Raw genomic sequence first — 23,983 nt, forward strand, 5'->3', positions numbered from 1 at the left:
ACAGCTGGCAAAAACCATGTCCATGTCCTTCCTTCTTTCAGTCCCTACTTCATCCATCCAAAAAGAAGCCTTGCAGGGAAATGAACTTTGGTAGCCAATTTTCCGTCTTTCTTGCAGAGTTACAATATAAAACTGGTGAAGAATCCAGACCATTTCCCGTGTGAAGCGTTAATATTTTTTTCTAATCTTTTGCAAACAGAAAACGATACGGAATGGCAGGAGGGGAGGAATTATCTTACACTGAAAATTCATGTTTGGAAAATTAATGATCTGTTTACTCTTTTGAGCAGACCACTTGTTGAAGGATCCCTCATTTACTTAAATCATAGAATGTCTCCTAGGAGGGTCTGTTCCATGATCTTCCTAGGCACAGAGCTGAGGTTGACATGTTGGTAGTTCCCAGGGGATTCCTTTCTGTCCTTTTTAAAGGTGGGTGCATTGTTTCTCTTTTCCCAGTCACTCTGACTTCACCTGCCAGGACTTTTCAAATATCATGGAGAGTGCCTTGACAGCTCCATCAACCAATTTCCTCAGGACTCTGGGGTGCATCTCATGGGGTCCCATGTGTTTGGGTCATCAGGTGCCCTTATGTTTGGGTTCCTCAAGCAGTCACCAACATGATCTTCTCTTACACTGGGTAGAATTTTGATCCCCCAGCCACATCTTGCACCCATCCACTCAAGAGGTGTGGGAAGAGAGGTTGAGGGACTCAAGAACTTTCCTTGCCTCAGCCTTCACCTCGTCCACTGTTTCCAGTTTCCTAGTCTTGCTTGCTGGGGGGGAAAGACTTCCTTTGACCTTCCCGTTGTGGCTGACACACCCATAGTGGCCTTTCTTGTTGTTATTTTCACCCCTGGCTAAGTTCAGCTCTACCTGCACCTTGGACTTCCTGACCTTCTCCCTACATGACTAGGCAGCATTCCTCCAAACCCAGTGTTGTTCCAATAGAGAGAGGGGGGGTGTTTCCCAGGGTAGCTCCGGCCCTGGTTTGTGTCTGCCAAATAAGATAACCCTTAACCTTTTCTGCCACCTTTGTCATGTCTGTGTTTAAACATTTACCAAATGCAAATAAGTCTAAAGATCATCCATAAAAACAAGAGACCCGACCGCTTAAAATCACTGAGCTGGGGATCTCTCTGAGTGGCACTCAGCTGCAGGAATGGCCCCGGGGCTCAGTGCTTCTCCACCAGTTGTGCTTCTGCTGCTGTCCCTGCTGGGTCTGGCTGCTGCTGGGAAGCTCCTGGTGGTGCCAGTGGACGGGAGCCACTGGCTCAGCATGCGGGAAGTGGTAGACATCCTGAGGCAGAGGGGACATGAGGTTGTCGTGCTGGCACCTGAAGTGACTTTGCACATCAAACCGTCAAAGAACTTTGTGATGAAAAGGCACTCAGTCCCTTACACAGAGGAAGATTTGAAGAAACAATTCCAGGCATTTTTTCATTTTTCATTTGAACAAGGATCTTTTCTGGAAAGATTTGTTAAAGCATACCAAGGTGTCAAAAGAATCACTGACTTCGGGGTCTCCAGCTGTGGACATCTCCTGCAAAACAAAGAGCTCATCAGGTACCTTGAAGAGAGCAAGTTTGATGCTGTCCTTACAGACCCTGTCCTACTGTGTGGGGCAATCCTGGCGAAGTACCTTTCACTTCCTGCTGTGTATTTCTTACGAGGAATGCCGTGTGGGTTAGATTTTGATGCCACTCAGTGTCCCAGGCCCCCTTCCTATGTCCCCAGGGGATTTTCACAACTTACAGACCACATGGACTTTCTCCAGCGGGTGAAGAATCTCCTTCATGACATCCCAGATATTTTTCTCTGTGATTTTGCCTTTGAACCATTCTCAAAACTGGCTTCGGAGTTCCTGCAGCAAGACGTGACTGTGCAGGATCTCTTACGCCAGGCTTCAGTTTGGCTCCTGAGGTCAGATTTTATTCTAGAGTATCCAAGGCCTTTGATGCCTAACATCATTCCAATTGGAGGAGTGAACTGTGCTCACAAGGAGCTGTCTCAGGTGGGTCACACTGTTTTAATCCATGCCATGATTGATTTCTGTGTTCAAGAGGTGGGGAATTTTTTTTTATGCAATTGGCTTTGAGTTTCTGTTTCTGGTGAGTGAGGTGAATCCTCATAAAAGAAACTCTTTCTCTCTCCTTCTTCCTGACTTCCACTTCATGTGTAGACAGCTGTTCCTTCTGGCCTTTAAAGGGTGCTCTGTTGAAGGGAATCACCAGGCCTTTCTCGTGAAAGTCTGTGATGGGACATTAATTCCACCAGCAGAGTGCCCACCTCTGATGCCTGGAGCAGGTCTGATTTGACACATCCAGTACGGCTTGACTGGCTCTGATGGTTTGGGTTTGGGTGCAGCCTTGGTGATGATGCCATACTTTGGGTTCCCTTGGATGCTGGCAAGAGCCCTGGGCACTGTTCCTCCTGAGAGCCTCCTCTGATGCTCCAGGGTAGAACCTGGCAGGTTGGGTGAGTGCTTTTGGTGCCATGGCTTTCTCTTCAGTCCTGTTCCTTAGGATTGGTGTGATGTGGGCTGGGATAATGAAGCCAAATATGTGGCTATTCCACACATCCCCAAGTGTGGGGGCGGCTGTGACATCTGGCAGACATCCCCATGCACACTGGGATTGGCCATGTGAGCATTCACACAACTCCACCACTGCTGGTCACCATGGGTGCTTTGTCAGTGACCAAAACAATGCCAGAATTGTTCTGTGGGAAGTCTCCCTCAAAGAGTGTTGTCAGAATTTGACACTGGCTAGAAGCTAGGCATCCACAAAAAAACATTTACTCATTCTCTTCTGCTACATTGGAGCAGAGGAAGGGGAAAGGAAAGACAAAAGGGGCTCATGAGTTGAGGTAAGGATTGGGAAGAAATATTTTAAGGGCAGAACAGGCTCAAAACTTAAAAGGTATAAAGGAAAATTTATTAACGGACTTAAAAGAGGATAATGAGAACTAAAATAAACCTTTAGAATACCTTCCCCTGCACCCTTCTCCCTTCTTTCCTTCCCACCAACAATGCAGGGAGACAAAACATGAGAGTTTTAGTCCATTTATCACTTCTTAAATCTTTCTTCAGTTTGCTTATGGAGAGGAGTATCTTCTGCTATGCCATGGGGTCTTTTTCATGGAACAGTTCTCTGTGAATTTTTCCAACGTGGTTCTAATTTTCACGAGTAGCAGTCATACCCAACCTGCTACAACATGAGTTCCTCCCATGGGCAAACTGTTTGCGTGGGTCATTTTACTTCATGGCGTGTAGTCTTTTAAGGATGAGTAGTTCTAGTTTGGAAGCAAGGGTCTTCTTTTTCTATCTCTGGAAGCAAGAGTCTTCTCTCTGTGTTAGAATTTCTCACTAGATCACAGTTTTCAGCATCCACACGCTCCAGCATGAGCACTCTTTCTCACGGGCTGCAGGTGAACTCTGCATCCCCCATGCACTTCATAAATTACAGGGAAACTGTTGTATTATAGACTGCCAGAGTCCAGGACATCCTTCTGGCTGCCCTGGCTGTCTCAAGACGCTGGCAGGGGGTTTGGAGACCCTGGCATGAAGTAAAAAACATCTGTGTCTTTGATTTTAGCCTGTGGAAAACTGTCAATTTTGTATGAGAAATTACAAGCCACAACGGTTTTAGTAGTGTGATATTTGAACTAACACAGGGTGGAAAAGTAGAAATTTGGGATTTTTAGAATGGGGTTCAAGGGGGTACAAGATGGAGGAATTTGGGCGTGTCCTAGCTTTCTTTCCTTTCTTCTTGTCTTCCATGTCTTGGTGTGGTGGTGACACTTTTCTATAGGTTTGGGATGGGGACGCACTGTCCAACATAGATGTTAGATATTGGTGCATATACTATACGTAACTTTTGATATAAAAGGTAAACACTGCCCAAGAGGGCACGACAGAATGCTATGGTGGACTTGCTAGCCAGAGCTCAGCAGGTCAGAGAAAGAATGTATGGATAAGAAGAAATAAACAACCTTGAAAGCGCAATCAGACGCATTCCAGACCTCTTCTTTGGTGTCGGGCTAGGGAAGCAAAGACTCTTACGATCCCTTGGGGTCACCCTGATCTTAGGAACCCCGAGAGAGGAATTGGCAATAGATCTCACCACAGCATGCAGAAGAATCTCAGCTCCAAGGCCCAGAGCACCTCCTTGTCGCCCTCCCTCCTTTTCACCAACCTTAGTGTCGCCATGTTGTTCTCCTCACGTCTTCACTTTTCCCTTTTCTCTGACTTGGGAGAGAATTGGTGTCCGTATGTTCATTTCTTCTCACGTTCTATTAATTGAAAAGTTTTGTAGAGTCCTGCAGCACTGAAAGGTTGATTTCATCTGGGCCCCACATTGGGGAATTGCTCGCCATGCCCCTCACTGCTGGTCACACGGTTGCTGCTGGCACCGCGTGAGCGGCACCGTCCACCGGCTTCACTCAACGCCTCTCCTCATGCGGGGTGCCAAAAAGGAAAAGCTGCTGCTGCCACTCCTTTTGTGCCCACAGCACGGCTAGCTGAAAGTGGCCAAGAAAGCACAGTTTGCTGCGGATCGTGCTGGGGTAGCCCTGGCCGCACAAAGATGTTCCATATGCAATACATTGCACAACTTTTTCATGCATATTCAAACCCTGGCCCCGCCTGTCCTCGCCTCTCATGCTAAATAGGTCCACGCCCTTCTGGGCACGCGTGGTTTGCTGTGGTGGTCACGCGGGGGTCTCGGGGGTCTTCTGAGGCTGAAGATTTTGGTCTTCCTCATGATTGAACTTTTGAACTTTTCCTCTCTGCGCGTGCGCTTTCCGTTCTTTGGTGCTTACCTGTGTACATCTGACAGTCTTGATAGGCTTGGAGACAGAGGAGCTTCTTTATCTGGGTTCTTTGCATCCCTGGGTGTTATTCTTTTATGCAAGAAGCTTCAAAAATTTGCATTTTCTTATGCCCTTTGAACCATGGCAGAGGTTTCTTAAGTAAAAGGTTAAAATTCAACACATAACCCTACAAGCTAAAATATAAATGCTTAATTCATTTTGTTAACTTAAGCAAACTCCAAAAATCTCTCTTTCAGCATGAGCGCTCCCAGCACCTGACCTGAGTGCATGCTATCAGCCCTGTGGCCACTCACAGCGCCGGGATGGCCCCACCCCTGGCAGGGCCCTGGCCAGGCTGGGAAGGAGCCCAGTGGCCCCCTCACTTCCCCTGGTAGGAGAAGAGGAAAGAGGACTTGCACGCCGTTTCTTGTTCTTAATTATGTCCTCTCAGAGGTGTTACTAACTTTTCAAACTGGGCCAGCCAATGCGTCAATTGTCAGAGCCTTCAGGGATTGGCTCTGCTGAACTGAGTGGAAGTTTTGATGAGCTTCTCTCTCAGAAGCAGCCTCTGTGGCTTCCTCTGCCCCCACTGAAAGCCAGATTGTGTTAATCTAACACAAGTATTCATAACTCTCCTCTCAGAAACCTGGCATCATCCTTCCACCTCTTCTGTCTTCTCAGGCTGTAAATCATCTTAAAGAGCTGTTCCACAGCTGCTGTGAGGCCTGGGTCTCCTAGAGACAGGCTTTCCAAGTGAGAGGGGGCAGGCCTTGATTGTGGGAAAGAAGAAGTCTCTGCTGGTCCCAAGGGTGATGTGCATGGGACACATCTCCTACACGGGATGCATCTCCTGAACATGCAGAAGGTCAAGCCAGAGGGAAGGAACCAAAGTGCATTCCCAGAGCCACACCTGCCTCCTTCCTGGGGCAATCTTTAATGTTGCTGTGATAGAAGGTGGAGTTACCTGGACATTCTATGGACCTGGCAGAAATCCTATGCTTGTTCTGCAACCTTTTATCTTATCAGGGATTACACATTCACCACCCAGCACATAAAATAAGGATCCACAGTTGGGCTGTGGCACAGATTGCTTGAAAGCACGGAGCAGGTGCCCGTGCTACAGTGCTGTCAGGGATTTCCTTCCTTGGAGGCACTCGGCTGATCCCTGCAGGAATGGCCCCGGGGCTCAGTGCTTCTCCACCAGTTGTGCTTCTGCTGCTGTCCCTGCTGGGTCTGGCTGCTGCTGGGAAGCTCCTGGTGGTGCCAGCTGATGGGAGCCACTGGCTGAGCATGTGGGAACTGCTGGACCTGCTCCAGCAGAAGGGACACGAGGTGGTTGTGGTGGCACCCAAAGTGACTTTGCACATCAAACCATCAAACTTTGTGGTGAAAATGTACTCGGTCCCCTTCACACAGGAAGAGTTGGAGAAAGCATTCCAGGCATTTTTTCATGGTTCATTTGAAGAAGGTTGGTTTTTAAAGAGATTTTTTAAAGCGTACAAAGGTATGAAAACCCTCACTGAATGTTGGGTCACCAGCTGTAAGCAGCTGCTGCAAAACAAGGAGCTCATCAGGTACCTTGAAGAGTGCAAGTTTGATGCTGTCCTTACAGACCCTGTAGCAACTTGTGGGTTGATCCTGGCAGAGCATCTTTCCCTTCCTTCCATGTATTTCTTACGAGGAGTCCCATGTGGGTTAGATTTAGATGACAGGCTGTGTCCCAGTCCTCCTTCCTACGTCCCCAGGGTATTTACAGACCTCACAGACCACATGACCTTTTTCCAGCGGGTGAAGAATCTGCTCTTTGAAATCCCAAATGTTTTCCTCTGTGATTTTGCCTTTGAACCCTACTCAAAACTGGCTTCGGAGTTCCTGCAGAGGGAGGTGACCATGCAGGATCTCTTACGGAAGGGCTCTGTTTGGCTCCTGAGGTTGGATTTTGTGCTAGACTATCCAAGACCCTTGATGCCCAACATCATTCCCATTGGAGGAGCAAACTGTGCTCACAAGGAGCTCTCTCAGGTGGGTTGCACTCAGTTTTTAATTTGTGCTGTGATTGATTTCTGTGTTCAGGAGCCTTGAATCTTGTGTTGCAGATGGGAATCGAGTTCCCATGATGGATGGAATGCTCATGCATTTTTCTCTCCCTTTCCATTTGAAGGCAGCAGTCCTGTACCTCCTCACCTCTAAAGTGCGCTCTGCATTTGCTGTTTTCAATCCATTTTGTGCACCTTTGTGTAACTTGGTACTCTCTTAGTGAGTGATGAGCAAGTCTGTGGGGCTGTCAAAGCCTTACAGTCAGGTACAATCCCCAGTTAGCAAATTGCTGTAGTTGGGTCTGGTGTGTACTGAGAAATGCACCTCAGGCTTCTGTCCTTGTTGCCTCCCTACGTTTTTCTTTGCCAGGGAATTTTTGTGCTTCTTCTCCCAGGAATTTCCAAATCTGGAATCTGGAGGAAGGTGGCAGGCTGGAGGCTCTCAGGTTGAGAAGCAGTCCCTCTGCTTGCAGGCAGATCGAGGAGAATTTTGCCTTGGGGAAGGCTGTGTGAGGTGTAACACCAAGTTTCAGAGGTCTCAAGGGGCTACAGTGGCTTGGCAGGCAGCGCTGAAAGGTGACAAAAGTACCAAAGGTTTTGTTATAAAACACGAGGCTTATCAGGTGCATCCCCAACATTTATCAGCTGCATGAACTCTGCTGCTGGTTATGCAGCCTTTTATCACCCCAGGGATTACACATTTACCACAGAGCAGATAAAGCAAGGATACAAAGCTGGGCTGTGGCACAGATTGCTTAGAATCGCAGAGCGAGGGCCGGTGCTCCGGTGCTGCCGCGGCTTTCCTTCCTTGGAGGCACTCAGCTGATCCCTGCAGGAATGGCCCCGGGGCTCAGTGCTTCTCCACCAGTTGTGCTTCTGCTGCTGTCCCTGCTGGGTCTGGCTGCTGCTGGGAAGCTCCTGGTGGTGTGGGTGGATGGGAGCCCCTGGTTCAGCATGCAGGAGGGGCTGCACAAGCTCCAGCAGAAGGGACACGAGGTGGTTGTGGTTGCACCTGAAGTGACTTTGCATGTCAAACCATCAAAGAACTTTGTGATGAAAAGATACCCAGTCCCCTTCACACAGGAGGAGTTTGACAAAGGAATCAAGGCATTTTTTGATATCACATTTGAAGAAGGATCTTTTCTGGAAAGATATTTTAAAGTATTGGAAGCTCTGAAAAGATTCACTGATCTTGCATTCTCCAGCTGTAGACATCTTCTGCAAAACAAAGAGCTCATGAGCTACCTTGAGGAGAGCAAGTTCGATGCCATCCTTACAGACCCTGCAATACCTTGTGGGGTGATCCTGGCTGAGCATCTTTCTCTTCCTTCTGTGTATTTCTTACGAGGAATCCCATGTGAGTTTGAATTTGAAGCCACTCAGTGTCCCAATCCTCCTTCCTATGTGCCCAGGGCATTTGCACATCTTACAGACCACATGACCTTTTTCCAGCGGGTGAAGAATCTGCTCTTTGACACCCAAAAACTTTTCCTCTGTGATTTTGCCTTTGAACCCTACTCAAAACTGGCTTCGGAGTTCCTGCAGAGGGAGGTGACCATGCAGGATCTCTTACGGAAGGGCTCTGTTTGGCTCCTGAGGTTGGATTTTGTGCTAGACTATCCAAGACCCTTGATGCCCAACATCATTCCCATTGGAGGAGCAAACTGTGCTCACAAGGAGCTCTCTCAGGTGGGTTGCACTCAGTTTTTAATTTGTGCTGTGATTGATTTCTGTGTTCAGGAGCCTTGAATCTTGTGTTGCAGATGGGAATCGAGTTCCCATGATGGATGGAATGCTCATGCATTTTTCTCTCCCTTTCCATTTGTAGGCAGCAGTCCTGTACCTCCTCACCTCTAAAGTGCGCTCTGCATTTGCTGTTTTCAATCCATTTTGTGCACCTTTGTGTAACTTGGTACTCTCTTAGTGAGTGATGAGCAAGTCTGTGGGGCTGTCAAAGCCTTACAGTCAGGTACAATCCCCAGTTAGCAAATTGCTGTAGTTGGGTCTGGTGTGTACTGAGAAATGCACCTCAGGCTTCTGTCCTTGTTGCCTCCCTACGTTTTTCTTTGCCAGGGAATTTTTGTGCTTCTTCTCCCAGGAATTTCCAAATCTGGAATCTGGAGGAAGGTGGCAGGCTGGAGGCTCTCAGGTTGAGAAGCAGTCTCTCTGTGTTTGCTGGCAGATCTAGGAAAATTTTGGCCTGGTGATGGCTGTGTGCAGTGTAGCAACAAATTCCAGGGGTCTGAAGGGGCTGTGTTGGCTTGGCAGGCAGCGCTGAAAGGTGACAGAGCTGCCAAGATTTTTTCAATAGAAACACGAGGCTTAACTGGTGCATCCCCAACATTTATCAGCTGCATGAACTCTGCTGCTGGTTATGCAGCCTTTTATCACCCCAGGAATTACACATTTACCACAGAGCAGATAAAGCAAGGATGCAAAGCTGGGCTGTGGCACAGATTGCTTAGAATCACAGAGCGAGGGCCAGTGCTCCGGCGCTGCCGCGGCTTTCCTTCCTTGGAGGCACTCAGCTGATCCCTGCAGGAATGGCCCCAGGGCTCAGTGCTTCTCCACCAGTTGTGCTTCTGCTGCTGTCCCTGCTGGGTCTGGCTGCTGCTGGGAAGCTCCTGGTGGTGCCGGTGGACGGGAGCCACTGGCTGAGCATGCGGGAATTGCTGGACCTGCTCCAGCAGAAGGGACACGAGGTGGTTGTGGTGGCACCCGAAGTCTCTTTGCACATCAAACCATCCAAGACTATTGTGATGAAAACGTACCCTGTGCCTTTCACTCAGGAAGAGATGGATAAAGTTTTCAAAGGGTCAATAATGGATTTATTTAAAGGAGGACCTTTCCTGGAAAGAGTTATTAGACAGTACAAACAGGCAAAGAAGACCTCTGCTCTGTTTCTGGCCACCTGCACACACTTAATTCACAACAAGGAGCTCCTCAGCTACCTTGAGGAGAGCAGGTTTGATGCCATCCTCACAGACCCTATCCTCCCCTGTGGGGCAATAGTGGCCAAGTATCTTTCCCTGCCTTCCGTCTATTTCCTGCAGCAAATTCCATGTGGTTTGGAATATCAAGCCACCCAGTGCCCCAATCCCCCCTCCTATGTCCCCAGAGTATTTACAGAGCTTACAGACCACATGACCTTTCTCCAGCGGGTGAAGAACATGCTCTATGACATCCCAAATTTTTTCCTTTGCGATGTTGTCTTCCAACCTTACGCAGAACTGGCTTCGGAATTCCTCGAGCAGGAGGTGACCGTGCCGGATCTCCTGCGCCAGGCTTCCGTTTGGCTCGTGAAGCTGGACTTTGTCTTGCACTTCCCAAAACCCTTGATGCCCAACATGGTTTTGATTAGTGGAGTAAATTGTGCTTACAAGAAGCTAAGTCAGGTCGGTCACACTCTGTTTTCTCTTGTTGTTCTTGCAGGCTTTGGAAATCTCTGGGGAGCTGAAACTCAGCTTTTGTTAGAAAGGAGGGTTTCAAACTGCTCGTGCTTTGCAGGGAGGTACTGCTTCTGCTACCTGTGAGGGATTATTAGAGCAGAAAGGTGGAGAAAGTGCTGTATATGGAATTAGCTCTGGAAGACTCCCCGTTGGCTCTGTGCCCCTGCTCCAAGGCAGCTTTGGCTTTGGAGTAGGCTGTTGGTGTGGTGCAAGAATTGATTTGAGGAGGACTTCACTTATCTTGTGGCTGATTGGCTGATTTCATCAAAATTCTGTCTTTTTTTTTTGTTTTTGTTTTTTTTTTGTTTTGGTTTGGTTTGGTTTTTTTTGGTTTTTTTGGGGTTTTTTTTTGTTTTGTTTTTTTTGTTTGTTTGTTTGTTTGTTTTGTTTTTTTTGGGTTTTTTTTGTTTTTTGTTTTTTGTTTCTTTCTTCCTTCAAAGAAGGATTCTCTGTGCTTTGAATTGTCATAGACTCATAAAACATGTTCAGCTGGAAGGACATTAGAGGCCTCTCTGAGATCCTCCTGTCAGAATATATCCAGTTCAGGTTTTTTCTTTCTCTGTCTTGTCAAGTTTTAATAATAAGTGAACACCCCTTTTTATATCCAATTCATTCCTGTATACAGTTTGAATTTTCCATGTTGCAGCTTGTGATTGCTCCCTCTAGTCCTGTCACTGTCAATCTCAAGTTTTTCTTTAACTTTTTGTCATCTCCCACATTCAAGCTGTAGTGCACCTCTCCTGTGTCATGGAATTATCCAATACCAGTGGCAGAACTTTGCATCTGCCTTTGCTGACCTTCATGAGCCTTTTATAGGCTCATTTTTCCAGCTCGTATATCCCAGGCCAGTGATGTTCCTTAGTTAAATTTATATCTAGCATGGCAAAAACAAAGTACAAGTTACTTTGTTCTTCTAAAATGAATTCATGTCAGCCGTTTTTTTTTTTTTTTTAATGTGTTTTCAAATAGATTTTGTGGTTTGCAGAGTATCCTCTTAGATTCTATTTTTAATAATAACTATTCCTGTTGGGTTTTTCAGATATTTGCTTTACAAAATGCTGAGATAAGTCTGATATTTCAGAAAAAGCCCCATCTCACACAGTAAAAATGGAGGATTTTTAAGAGGATTCAAACTTGGCACTCAGGCTAGAGAAGCAAAGGGGGAATAAATTGCACAGCTAAACCTATGAAAAGAATTGTGGCAGAGGTCTGTAAAATCTGGAAAATCATAGCTAAAGGCACAAGGGGAACCGATAGTTTCTCCCAGTATTTGTCCTATGACTAACACTGAAATGCAACAAGCTTAGAGCAAACAAAGGGGGGTATTTTTTCACACTGTGGCCCAAAAAATCCAAATCAGCCTCTCAAGAGGCGCGGATTTTCTTTTTTGTAGACAAATCCTCTGAATTTAAAAGGGATTTAGGAGGTTAATAAGAGGTACAGGCTGCCTGCCGGGATTTGTAGGCTTACAGGAGAGATAATAATGGATTCCCTTAGCTCGGATATTTGCTGTACTGTTTCCAGCTTACAACCTTGGCACTCAGTGCTGTACTTTTGCTTGACTTTCTCCTGCTATCTCACCTTTGGAATGGGCTGGACTTGTGAACTTCAGTCTCTGCACTCGTAAACATGTGGAGGGTGTTCATGTGCTGCTCAAAATCCAGTGTCACAACTTCTATGAACTTTTGCTGAACTTTTGTGAACTTCTTTTTTTTTTTTTTTTTCTGAGCTTGGCCTCAAGGGTATGGGTTGAGGGGATTTTCTTACCTCCTTAGTGTTGTTTTATAGGGTTTTATTTTATTGTCTCACAGATGATACAAGTTTGGCTGAAATGTTAGCAGAACTTAACTAGGTGGGAGTGATTACGTACCAAATGTGAGGATTTGAGGGGCCTTTATGCAGGGTAAGAGTGTTTCTGCAACTGAGTTCACTACCTGAGTATGTACTGCCACCTTAAGGATTGTTGAATGCTGCTTCACCTCATTACTTGAGATTGTTTTACCACAGAAATGTGGAAATGCAGCCCTGGCAGGTAAGAATCCCTTGCCTCCGCCTCCTGTCATTTTTGGTCTTTCAATGCTACCCCACTGCCAGCTAGAGCCACAGTTCTTCTTCACCAGCTGCAGAATGGGACTGCATCAAATCATGGAACTGTTAAGGTTGGAAAAGCCCTATAAAATCAGAGTCCAGCCATTAATCCAGCACTGCCAGGTCTACCACTAAACTGCGGCTCCAAGTGCCCCATGTGCACGTTTTTTGAACGCTTCCAGGGAGGGTGGTTTCACCACTGCCCTGGACAGCTCCTTCCAGTGCTTGACAACCCTTTCCATGAAGAAATTTTTCCTAGCATCCAACCTAAACCCCCCCTCTGATGTCTGAAATTCCTTCCTATTTAGTGCATTTCCCATACACATTACAGTTCTTCTTGCTGGCTTTTAAGAACCCCTTTTCTTTAATAGGCCACATGGAGGACCTCCTCTGCAAATAAACATTTTAGGACACACTTAGTCTTAATCTTGGAATAACACTTAGGATTAGCCTCGGAGTGTATTTATCACACTCAGGTGCCTTTGGCAAAGGTAGCCATTGCATGGATCAGATTTCCCATCATTCCTACCTGCTCCAAGAGAACTCTTCCAGGCCTGGAGAAACTGCTCAGAGCTTGGTTGGAGGGTCTAAAAGAATCTGTCTTCTCCAGCCAGCTCTTGTCCAGGTACCATTCCTGTATCTTGTATTGCTTTTGTAAAAGGCAAACTTTTGGCATGTGGCTTTTCCCTACCCATGTGGAATATGCCTTAATGGCAGGTGAGATCTGCTTGGCCAGGCCCTTCTGTCCACGAGTGTGGACTTCCACATACCACATGCCACAGCCAAGCCTTCTGAAGTTTGGGAAAGGGACTGTTATTAAGAACTTTCAAGCCCATTTGTCCCATAGCCTCTCACCCCGAACTCCCATGGCCCCTCCTGAGCGAGCGCTGCATATTCTGCTGCATCATTGCTTTTCAAAAAGATGTTTAGCCACTCACCTACAAACTCTGATGGCCCCTCTTGAGCACAAACTGTGCTTTCTGCTCTATCACTGCTTTGCTAAAAAGGTGAAAGGTGGCTGGTTAATGTGTTACCCAAACTTTGGTGACTCCGCTGCTCCATGTGAGGAGCCTGCCATGCCACGGAGGACATTCTCTGTGAACTCCAGCCACCTTCCTGAGCAAAGACTGGGGGAATTAGGTCTTGCTTGTCAACAGTGCAACACAGTTCTTGTGATACAAGCTCTGTGGAGCGGCCATAAATTTGATTATTGACTTGAATCTGGCCCCGGACAGTTAAGTGCACAGTGAGTCACTTGAAACAACCCTGACACAGCAAAACCCCTCCAAGAACAACTGCTTTTTCTACTGATTATTCTGAACAATCTGAGATAACCTAAACACATACCAAAGCATAGGTGCCTTGACAGCACCTTGACTTTTATCAAGGCTTTTATCAGCAACATGGTCTTTGAACTCCAATAACTTGTATCAGTAAACATTTTGTAGAGATAAAACATGGAAGTCTACCACAATATAAATGAGGTACAAGGACATTTTTCTTCATATGCTGCTGAACAACATAAGGGGGAGCAGCTCGTTTCTTTTCCTGCCCCATGACAGTTATGTGGAGGCACCACGTACATGCTGGGCTTGTGTTTTTCCTTGCTTTCTGGAGTCTGGCAGATGGTGGGAAGCTCTTGGTGGTGCCTCAGGATGGAAGTCACTGGCTGAGTATGCGGATGGTCCTGGAGAAACTTTGGGAGAAGGGGCACGAAATCGTGGCCGTAGTTCCTGATGCTGCCTTGCTCTTGAAAAGCTCCCAGTCCTTCACCATCAAAACGTATTCGGTGCCTTACACCCAGGAGTATGTGGACCAATACTACCAGAAGCTGGGGGAAAATAGCTTTGAGACCCTAACGCTCTCATTTTTACTCAGCAACATCACAGAGCTGACCAACTTGTTCACTTCCGCTTGTCGGCATCTCTTATCTGACAAAGAACTCATGAAGTACCTCCAGGACAGCAAATTCGATGCCATCATGATGGACCCTGTGCTGCCCTGTGGGCCAATTCTGGCTGAGTATCTCTCCCTCCCCTCTGTGTACTTCATGCGTGGCCTTCCCTGTACCTTAGACTACAAAGCCGCGCAGTCTCCCAGCCCTGTATCCTATGTGCCCAAGACTTTATCATCCCTTTCCGACCACATGACGTTCCCAGAGCGCGTGAAGAACGTTCTGATTGGGCTCTCAGAGCCTTTGCTTTGCCACCTGTTTTATTTGAAATACGAGAGCTTGGCCTCCGAGTTCCTGCAGAGGGATGTAACGATACAGGAGCTGTTCAGCCAAGCATCAGTTTGGCTGATGAGATATGACTTTGTTTTTGAGTATCCACGCCCCATCATGCCCAACATGGTCTATATTGGAGGCATCAACTGTCTGCAGAAGAAGCCACTCTCAAAGGTTTGTCGTTGCTTACCCTGAGGGTGGGGTGGTGCTTGTTCAAGATGTGGGGTTTTTTTAAGTGTTTCCTGTAGTGATATTTGTGTGCTTGAGGCAGGGTGTGATCAAATCCTAGGATGGCATGGGAGTGGGAAACTTAGGGTTTGAGATGATCACTAGGCTTGCTGAAGGCTTTCTCTCCAGGAGAGCTTAGGCCGAGTTGTCATGGCATGCTCTATATCTAGGTAAATGACAAAATAATTCTAGGTCAGAGGATTTAATATCCCTAAGGAATGTGGAATGCCAGTTCATTGAAGGAGACTTGATTGGACAAAAATTGGAAATATAGAATTAACTCTGTGGATATACCCAGGCACTTTTGCTCTGCCACTGAACGTGAAGCTGGGCAAAGCACAGAACATCAGGAGAGGGGGTCAGGCTGGGTTTTAGGAAAGGGTTCTTCCCCTAGACAATGCTGGGGCACTGACCAGGTTCCCTGGGGAATGGGCATGGCCCCAAGGCTGCCAGAGCTCCAGGAGTGTTTGAACAATGCTCTCAGGAATGCCCAGGATGGGATTGTTGACCCCAACAATCCCACCCACCCACAGGGGTGGGATCAATGATCCTTGTGGATCAGGAAATCCTAACTGAGGATATTCTGTGATTCCATGCGTGCCAACAGCCCAAAACCAGGGGTGTGCAAGGACGGCAGAGGGAGCTCTGTTGCCTCTGGATTTGTGCAAGCAGCAGTGCAAGATAGCAAGTAAGAGGATGGTTGGGAAAGGAAGCCTTCAGGATTGTAACTACTGTCCCTTGTTCAGGTTCCCCTTGTGCTGTGCAAACAGTGCAGATATCCCCGGGTTTTTCTGCTTTCAGACATTGTGGTGTTGCAACAGCAGGAGTTATTGCTCTGCTTACAACACATTTACTACTGTAAATTCAGGGCTTTCACTTTGATAACTCACTCTAACTGTGATAGAGCAACAAACTGGAGATAAACCTTTACAACCCACTCTATCAAACCTCTGTCAATCTTAGCTTCTTGGTTATGCTCTGGGGGCACAAAGCAATCCAAAGGTCAGATTTGTGCTGAATTCCGTGTCCGATCAGGGCAGTGGACTCAAGGGAGGGGGTTGATTATTAACTGGATGTTAATGATGTAGTGATTGCTGGGTCAGCCCCATTCATGGCTCTCATTCAGCCTCTCAGCCCCACAGGCTGTTGGTCATTCCTCCCTCCTGGTGTCAATCCAAACATTCAGCTTCACCTCATGGCAGCCACTCACTGAAATCCTTCCCTGTGCACAGATGATAAACCCAATATTTACCCACAGTTAAAAATTACCCCAATTTCTGCCTGTTAAAAATTAAAGACCCACCTCAGTTAAAATTCAAGTGGGAAGTGCCCCGTGATTCATTCCTCATCCCCGGCCGCAATTTCGCCATCGTTTATGACTTCGCTAGCGGCACCAGGGAAATGGTTTCTCCAAAGCCAGGATTTCTTTTTCTTGCCTCTTGGGCTGTGTTTTTCCTGCTGCTTTGGACCTCTGGTGAAGGTGGGAAGCTCTTGGTCATACCCATCGATGGCAGCCACTGGCTCAGCATGCACCCGGTCGTAGAGAAGCTCAGGGACAAGGGACATGAAATCGTGGTGGTTGCACCGGAGATAAATTTGCGGATCCATTCATCCCCAATTTACACCTTGAAAACCTACCCTGTGTCCTACACCAAGGAGTTTGTGGAGGCAGAGTTTAAAGAGATGGGCCACAGGAGTTTCGCACCTCATCCCTTCTTGGAAAAACTCTCCAAAATTGCCAATTTTACAAGCATGTTCTTGGATTCCTGCAAGCGTCTCCTGTCTGACAAAGAGCTGATCCAATACCTCGAGGGAAGCAAATTTGATGCCATCTTTATGGATCCCTTCTTCCCATGTGGGCAGATACTGGCGGAACATCTGTCCCTGCCCTCCGTGTACTTCCTACGGGGGCTGCCGTGCAGCCTGGAATTCCAGGCCACGATGTGTCCCAGCCCTCCTTCCTACGTCCCGCGGTTCTTCACGCGCTCCACGGACCGCATGTCCTTCTGGCAGCGCCTGGGCAACCTCCTGGCCACCCTGGGCAGCTCCCTGGCCTGCCCTGTCCTTTATTCCCCCTATGATCCCTTGATCCGGGAGTTCTTGCAGCGGGAGGCGACCGTGCCCGAGCTGTTCAGCCACGCCGCTGTTTGGCTCATGAAATACGACTTCGTCTTTGAGTACCCCAGGCCCCTCATGCCCAACATGGTCTTGGTCGGAGGCATAGGCTGCACTCGGGAAAACAAATTATCCCAGGTTAGTTCCCGTTTTTTTTCCCTGAATTTAGCTGTGGGTGCGCTGTGAGCTCTCTCCAGGAGATGGAGCTCTCAGGCTGGAATAAATGATGCCAGGTGAAAGTGGCTGGGAATGCATTTTGCCCGGCTGCATCCCTTCAACAATGAGGGAAAAGTTACTTTGTGGTACACCTCTGCATTCCTAGTCAACCCTGCACCAAAAAAAAAGAAAAGGGCTTTTTCTTTTCCAGTTTTTCCTGTCTGTTTCCATTCCCTTTTCCTTTTTCCTGTCTTTCCAGCTTCCTTAAGAGGGGCAGTGGAGGGACAGCTCCCATCTCTGCGCTCTGTGACAGGGACAGCACCTGAGGGAGCGGCTGGAGCTGTGCTGGGGATGTTTAGGTTGGATTTTAGGAAAAGGTTCTTCCCCCAGAGAGTGCTGGGCACTGCCCAGGTTCCCCAGGGAATGGGCACAGGGCACAGCCCCAGGCTGACAGAGCTCCAGGAGAGTTTGGACAATGCTCCCAGGAATGCCAAGGGTGGGATTGTTGGGGTGTCCGTGCAGGGCCAGGGGTTGGATCAATGATCCTTGTGGGCTCCTTCCAACTGAGGATGTTCCATGAACTTCAGACAGTTCAGGTAAGCTTGAATTAAATCCCCGCCACCAGTGAAGCAGCACTTCTGCCACTTTTGTGTAAAATACTCTGCACTGTAACTGTACTTTGCTTCAACTGTGCCAAAATTCCTCAGTATGGGATATCTCCCACTTTCCATTAAGAAATCCTCCTAATTATCTTATTTTTGCATGAGTCTCCACTGCAGATATTTTGTAAAAGTATGAGCAGGTGCTGATTAAAACTACTACTAAAATAATCTGTGTATCCCCAAAGCAGGGCTGCAAAGCTTCCTCATAGTAGGAGAACTTCTGAGCAGAAAGTTGGACCTTGGAACTCTAAAACATCTAAAAAAGCAAAGTAAAACTGTCCCACAGACTATAAATAGGATTAAATATGCCTTGAGACAGCCACAAAAATATGGAAAAGAGCATAACCTGACAGTCAGTCTCTGTTGTCCCTGCCCATGGCAGGGGGTTGGAATGAGATGATCTTTACAGTGCTTTCCAACCCAAAGTATTCCATGGTTCTCTGGTTATCCCCTCAGATCCCAGAGATAACATGGCAATTGCCAGACTTACAGGAACATTTAGTTCATTGTATTCCCCTTATTTAACTCTGATGCTTGCAACAATTTCCTCCAGTTTTGCCTTTCCTTCCTTGGCTCGACCAAATGTTTTTCTATTTCAAAGAATTTTTGCTCCAGCCTTGGGCTGTTTTTTTCTGCTTCATTGGAATCTTTTGTTCCTGGATTCCAGTGCTAGATCTCCTATTATTTAAATCACTCAGACAAAAGAGAGACAAAACTGGCAGCAGTCCAGTGTTATCACACCCAAAGCAGATACAATAAATCCAGATATTAAAAATTTGAGTTACCTGCTGTCAGAACCCTCTTCCAGGATTTTAATTCTCTCTTGTAGCTGCGTGGCCTGGAAAGAAGATCATCAGCTCTGAATCCAGGCGTGGGTTAAATGTGCCCATTTTTACTTCCCAAAGACTCATTTTCTTTAGGATTATAGAGCAGGTTGAGGTGGAAGGGATGTTAAAGCCCATCCAGTCCAATCCCCTGCCGTGGGCAGGGATGCCTTCCACTATCCCAGGTGGCTCCAAAGCCCATCCATCCTCCTCATGGACACTGCCAGGGATCCAGGGGCAGCCACAGCTTCTCTGGGCACCCTGTGCCAGAGGCCTGTGAGGCCTCCCCACCCTCAGAGAGAAGAATTTCTTCCTGATAGCTAACACAAAAACCTCTTCTGGTTTGAACCCATTACTCCCTGTCCCATCACTCCAGTTCTTTGTGAAGAGTTCTTCTCCAGGTTCCTTCTGGGCCTCTTCAGGCACTGGAAAGGGGCTCTGAGTTCTCCACACAAAAATCTCCATGCTGAACAGGATGTCCCAGCCCGTCCCCATAAGGGAGGTGCTCCTGACTCCTTGTCAGCTCCATGGTTCTCCTCAGGACTTGCTCCAACAGTCCCATATCCTTCACATGTTGATGACCCTGGAGCTGGATGTAGGATCCAGGTGTGGTCTCACAAGAGGGGGAGAATCCCATCCCTGGACCTGCTGGCTGTGCTGGCTGGGATGCAGAACTGTCAATAACAACTCATTTTCCTGGTCCTAATTTTGCTGTGCTCACTGCTTGTTCTGTTGCCTTTCCAGAGAGTTTTGTGGGAACGTGGCAGCAATTCCAGCCTCTGACAAGAGAAAGGGCTTTGACTAAAGGCTTGCTTTCCTTTGGCAGGAATTTGAAGCCATGGTGAACGCCTCTGGAGAACACGGCATCATTGTCTTCTCGCTGGGCTCCATGGTGTCCGAGATTCCCATGAAGAAAGCCATGGAAATTGCAGAGGGCTTGGGAACAGTCCCTCAGACGGTACCAATCCCCTCTTCCCCTTGCAGCAGAGCAGCTCCACTGTGTTCTCAGGTCCTCCCTCCCTTCTCCTGCTGGGATCTGACGTGGGCTTTGCTCCCCTTGCCAGGTCTTCTGGCGCTACACAGGCAAGGCACCCCCCAACCTGCCCAAGAACGTGAAGCTCATCAAGTGGCTGCCTCAGAACGACCTCCTGGGTAGGTCTGACACAGCTGGGCTGACACCAGGCTGGTGCTGGTGCTCCAGGGCTGTTGTGGTGAGGCCCTAAGGACATCATCTGTGAGTCAGGTGTGAGTTACCATCCCCTGACCCAGCACTGTGGGTCACAAAACTTCCTTTGCTGTTGGAGCCAGAGCTTGTCCTTCAGGAACTTAGCTGGGAACCGCCGAATTATGGAACAACTCTGTTTGAAAAGGTTTTCCAACACTCCAGTACTGGTCAAAGATGAGAGTCTTTATGTCTGACTAAGCAGTCTCAACAGCCAGCTGTGTTTTTGTGCTGTCTTCTGGCCTGAAAAGAAACTTCATGGTCCTCAAGGGAGTGCTTCCAGATAGGTCTTTGGGCTTTTAAAGTGGTGGAATTGTTGCCAGGATTTGTTGGTAACAGAACAGGCTCAGCTGTGAGAGACCTTTGCTACCATGGAAGAGACTGTGAAAAACTAATTGGTGGTAACATCCTTTTTAACCTCTCCTGGCTCTGGTTTAATCCTAAAGTTGGAGGATTACCCCAAACCAAGACAGAGGTCTACAAAGTTCCAATCCCTAAGTCTGGCCATGAGGGATGATGCTCCCAACAGCCCCAAATCCTTGATTTATCCCAACCACGGCTCTTTTTTGGTGCGTGTTTTTCCCCCAGGGACGTGTTGCTGGGAGTCAGTAATTTCAGGAGCTAAGCAAGCCTTACACAAGCTAACACAAGCCTGTGTTTCCCTCCACAGCCCACCCCAAGACTCGTGCCTTCATCACCCACGGAGGCTCCCATGGTGTTTATGAGGGAATCTGCAATGCAGTGCCCATGGTGCTGATGCCTCTCTTTGGGGACCAGATGGACAATGCCAAGCGAGTGGAGTCCCGGGGAGCAGGGCTGACCCTGAACATCCTGGAGATGACTTCCAGCGACATTTCCAATGCCCTGAAAGCAGTGATCAACGACAAAAAGTCAGTACCAGAGGCACAGCCTTCCCCCTTCTTAGTGTGTAGCCCCAGCACGTTCACTTCCAGCTTGACACGGTGTTTTTCTCTTCCTAAATGGCTTCTTTTATCAAAAGTTTGGATTTGACAGCTGCTTCCATGGAGAAGCTGATGCTCACTCTAGGTTAACTTCAGGCTGTCCCCTTTAGGGGACAAGAAGTAGCTGAGAAGGGAGGCTGCGAGGAGCAGGAGAGATGGGCTGGGAATGCAATGAAAGAAATCAAGTTGCCAAAAAAATGTGTCACCTTCTTAAAGCCAAGGCAGTGACAGAGAGGGCTTTGACACAAGTGGCAAACAGCTTTTGTGCCCAAACCTGTGGTGACACAGGTCAGTGGGGAGCCTGACAAGGGTTTATCAAACATATTTATCACTCATTTATCTTACAGGTGAGTTTTCTCAGGCATTTTTCCTCCCCTCAGTGCTCATGAGGAATTCTGTGAGCACAGAGAGCCTTGCCTGGCTCAGCAAGGCTGGACAATCCCAGCACAGAGCAGGAGGAACCTGCAGGGATGCACTGAGGAAGCCCAGGGAACATCACAGGGCTGCACTCAGCACACCAAGGGGTTTAGAGGCAGCACAGAGATTTCTTTCAGACATAAGAGCTTTTCCCTGCTCCCATTCGAAGATGCCAAGAACTAAGAAACTCCACCACACTCCTGAGAAATAGCAGCTTATTGACATTGTTTCCTACACAGTTTTTATGGCAGTAATAGCAATAACACCACTACTAGCAAAAACAATAATAATGCAGCTGGAAAAGCTGGCCAGCTTTTCTATCCCCAGTCTCCCCTTTCAGCCAGAGACCTTCACCCCAGAGATTTTGCTGAGAGCTCAAACTAAGCTTTCCCTCTTTTTTTTTTTTTTTTTTTCTGTCACTTCCTGGGCCTCTAACTTTGCCATTATCCTTCTCAAGGGGCTCAGTCACACAAGAGCTGCGACTGCCCCATCCCTGGAAGTGTCCTGGATGGGGATTGGAGCAACCTGGCCTGGTGGGGAAGGTGTCCCTGCCCATGAGGGATGAGCTTCAAGGTCCTTCCAACCCACCCACCCTATGATACTGATGCCTTGGAGTGGCTACTTGAACAGAGGCTAGAAAAGATTAAGAGAATTAAGTGGATATTTTAAAAAGCTGGATTTTTCTCTGGTCCAAGGGTTTTCCAGAAGCTTTTCTGGTCCCATCTGGGGTGCAAGAAAATAGATGCATTGGAGTGGGTGGAACAGAGGCTAGACAAGATTAAGAGAATAAAGTGGGTATTTATTAAAGGCCTTCAATAGGCACACCTTGACCAGTCAGAAGCCAGAGGCTACACCCAAGATAGATGACGGTCACGAGTTTTTCAGACAATTATGTTTGGTCCATTCACACGTCAGGGGTAAATATCCCAATTGCAGCTTCAGGTAATGAGGTCACATATCCCCAGTTTGCTCCCACCCAATTCACTGTTGTTTACATTTTTCAGGGTTTGAGGCTATAGGGTGTCCTTGAGTTTCAGGCCTAGGGGAATTGTTTTGCCTGAATAAAATGGGAGAACAGCAGCAGACAGGCTATGGAGTTTTTGAGTTACACCCCAAGCAGTACAGGATTAAAAAACCAAAAAAACTAAAATCCTAAGGCATCAACTTCATGTTTGAACAACGCCTTCTCTTGTACAGTGCGGGGTTTAGATGGTGGTTGCTGCTACCAACTCCCCAGTAAGCATCTCCTGTGGAAAAGCCACTTGGGTCAGCATTCAGGCAAGGCACTCAAGGCCACACACACCACACTCACCACGGCCAGCTCGGCCAAGAGAGGTAGAAGGGCCTTTTATATATGGTCAGTTCCAGCCAGGTTTATTTCTGCACGATGAAGGGGAAATCAGGGGCAAAGACCTGGCCCTGTGCTCTGCACAAGGTTAAGTAGGGGTCAGAGGCCAGTGGTCTGATGGCATTGGCCTACAGGGAAGACAGGGCTGGCCACCAGGGATACCACAACCAATGAGGAAACAGGGAAAGGAAAAACCACAAGAATCTGGGACACATGGGGAAAGGCACTGGGGTGGATCATGGTGTTGCAAGGCTCCACGGGGAAGTCTTTTCTTTCAGCCTAGGTGCAGACTCCATGGTGTATTCTTCCAAGGCAAGGCCCTGGGGATTTCCCTGAGGGGTTCAAAGGATTCCGCGTTCTCTCGGCAGGTACAAGGAGAACATCCAGCGCCTCTCCGACCTGCACCTGGACAGACCCATCCACCCTCTGGACCTGGCCGTGCACTGGGTGGAGTTTGTGATGAGGCACAAGGGGGCCCCTCACCTGCGCCCCGCCGCCCACGACCTCAACTGGGTGCAGTACCACTCGCTGGACGTCATCGCCTTCCTGGCGGCCGTCACCCTCCTCTCCCTCTTCATCTCCTTCAAGTGCTGCCTCTGCTGCTGCCGCAGGTGCTTCTGCAGGAAGGGCAGGACGGGGAAGGCCACCAAAGCCAAGTCCCACTAGCACCTGGGAACGGTGGTAGGTGACAAAGCTCCTGCTCCACACCCAGCAGCAGGGTCAGGGAACAGCTCGAATTTCACTGCAATGAATAAAACACTGTGATTTTCAGTCAAGGAATGGTAGGGGTCCTTTGAAATAGCAGCACGAGAAGGGTTGTTCCATTGATCTAATTTTGGCCTTTTAATTAAGAATGGGTTGTTAAAAGTGTCCTGTGAAGGAGTGCTGCAGTCACTTGGAAAGGTCTGAGTGTGAAATCCCTGGCCCCTGGCTTCCACCTGTCGGTGTGCAGAGGACTCTCAGTGACTTTTCTTTTAACCTCCACCTGCAGCAGAGATATGTGGGGATTTTGGAGGACTTTAGGAGAACCATCTGGTCAGATTTCTGTTTGAAATCTCTGTGTGGCTGCTGTTGTAGAAGAGGCAAATGTTGTACACTCACAGTCCCTGTAAGGCAAACCAAGCTCGATGCACCTCTTTGTGGGTGTTAACAAGACCCTGAACAAAACCAAGCTGCTGGAAAACCACTGGTGTTTCCCCCAAATTGCCCATCAGGCAGATGTGCTGTAGCTGGAGCTCACCTGCTGATGAGGAGATCTTTTATAAACCCCCACAACTGATTTTCTCTTTGTGATGCTCAGGGAAAGACCCCAAACCCCAGCCCTAGAAATAAACCCTGAATGCTACAAATAAAGGCTGCTGTGTTTTCTGTCTTGAGAGTTATGGGGGGGATGCTTGTTTGTTCATGGAAAAAGAGCTGGAGAAGGGACACATTGAATCC

General features: G+C 47.9%; 2 protein-coding genes across 9 annotated transcripts; both read left to right on the plus strand.

Annotated features, from left to right (window-relative positions):
- Positions 1-1,145: 1,145 nt before the first annotated feature.
- Positions 1,146-23,896, plus strand: LOC128810099 (UDP-glucuronosyltransferase 1A1-like). 8 transcript variants are annotated; one of them, XM_053982671.1, is made up of 6 exons: positions 9,344-10,051; positions 14,577-14,783; positions 19,421-19,552; positions 19,659-19,746; positions 20,487-20,706; positions 22,912-23,896. In XM_053982671.1, the coding sequence occupies exons 1-6, from the start codon at positions 9,389-9,391 to the stop codon at positions 23,207-23,209; spliced, it is 1,608 nt and encodes a 535-aa protein (XP_053838646.1). In that variant the 5' UTR covers positions 9,344-9,388; the 3' UTR covers positions 23,210-23,896. The 8 variants fall into 8 exon arrangements, with proteins under 8 accessions (XP_053838640.1, XP_053838641.1, XP_053838646.1 ...); XM_053982670.1 differs by having other exon boundaries at positions 9,345-10,149; positions 14,690-14,783; XM_053982669.1 differs by having other exon boundaries at positions 9,345-9,964; positions 14,505-14,783.
- LOC128809661 (UDP-glucuronosyltransferase 1A1-like) lies at positions 5,897-6,926 on the plus strand. Its single transcript, XM_053981793.1, has 2 exons — positions 5,897-6,831; positions 6,906-6,926. Exons 1-2 carry the CDS (start codon positions 5,983-5,985, stop codon positions 6,924-6,926), a joined length of 870 nt encoding a protein of 289 aa, XP_053837768.1. The 5' UTR covers positions 5,897-5,982.
- Positions 23,897-23,983: the final 87 nt, after the last annotated feature.

The sequence above is a fragment of the Vidua macroura genome, chromosome 7 (assembly GCF_024509145.1).
Source record: "Vidua macroura isolate BioBank_ID:100142 chromosome 7, ASM2450914v1, whole genome shotgun sequence".
Taxonomy (NCBI): domain Eukaryota; kingdom Metazoa; phylum Chordata; class Aves; order Passeriformes; family Viduidae; genus Vidua; species Vidua macroura.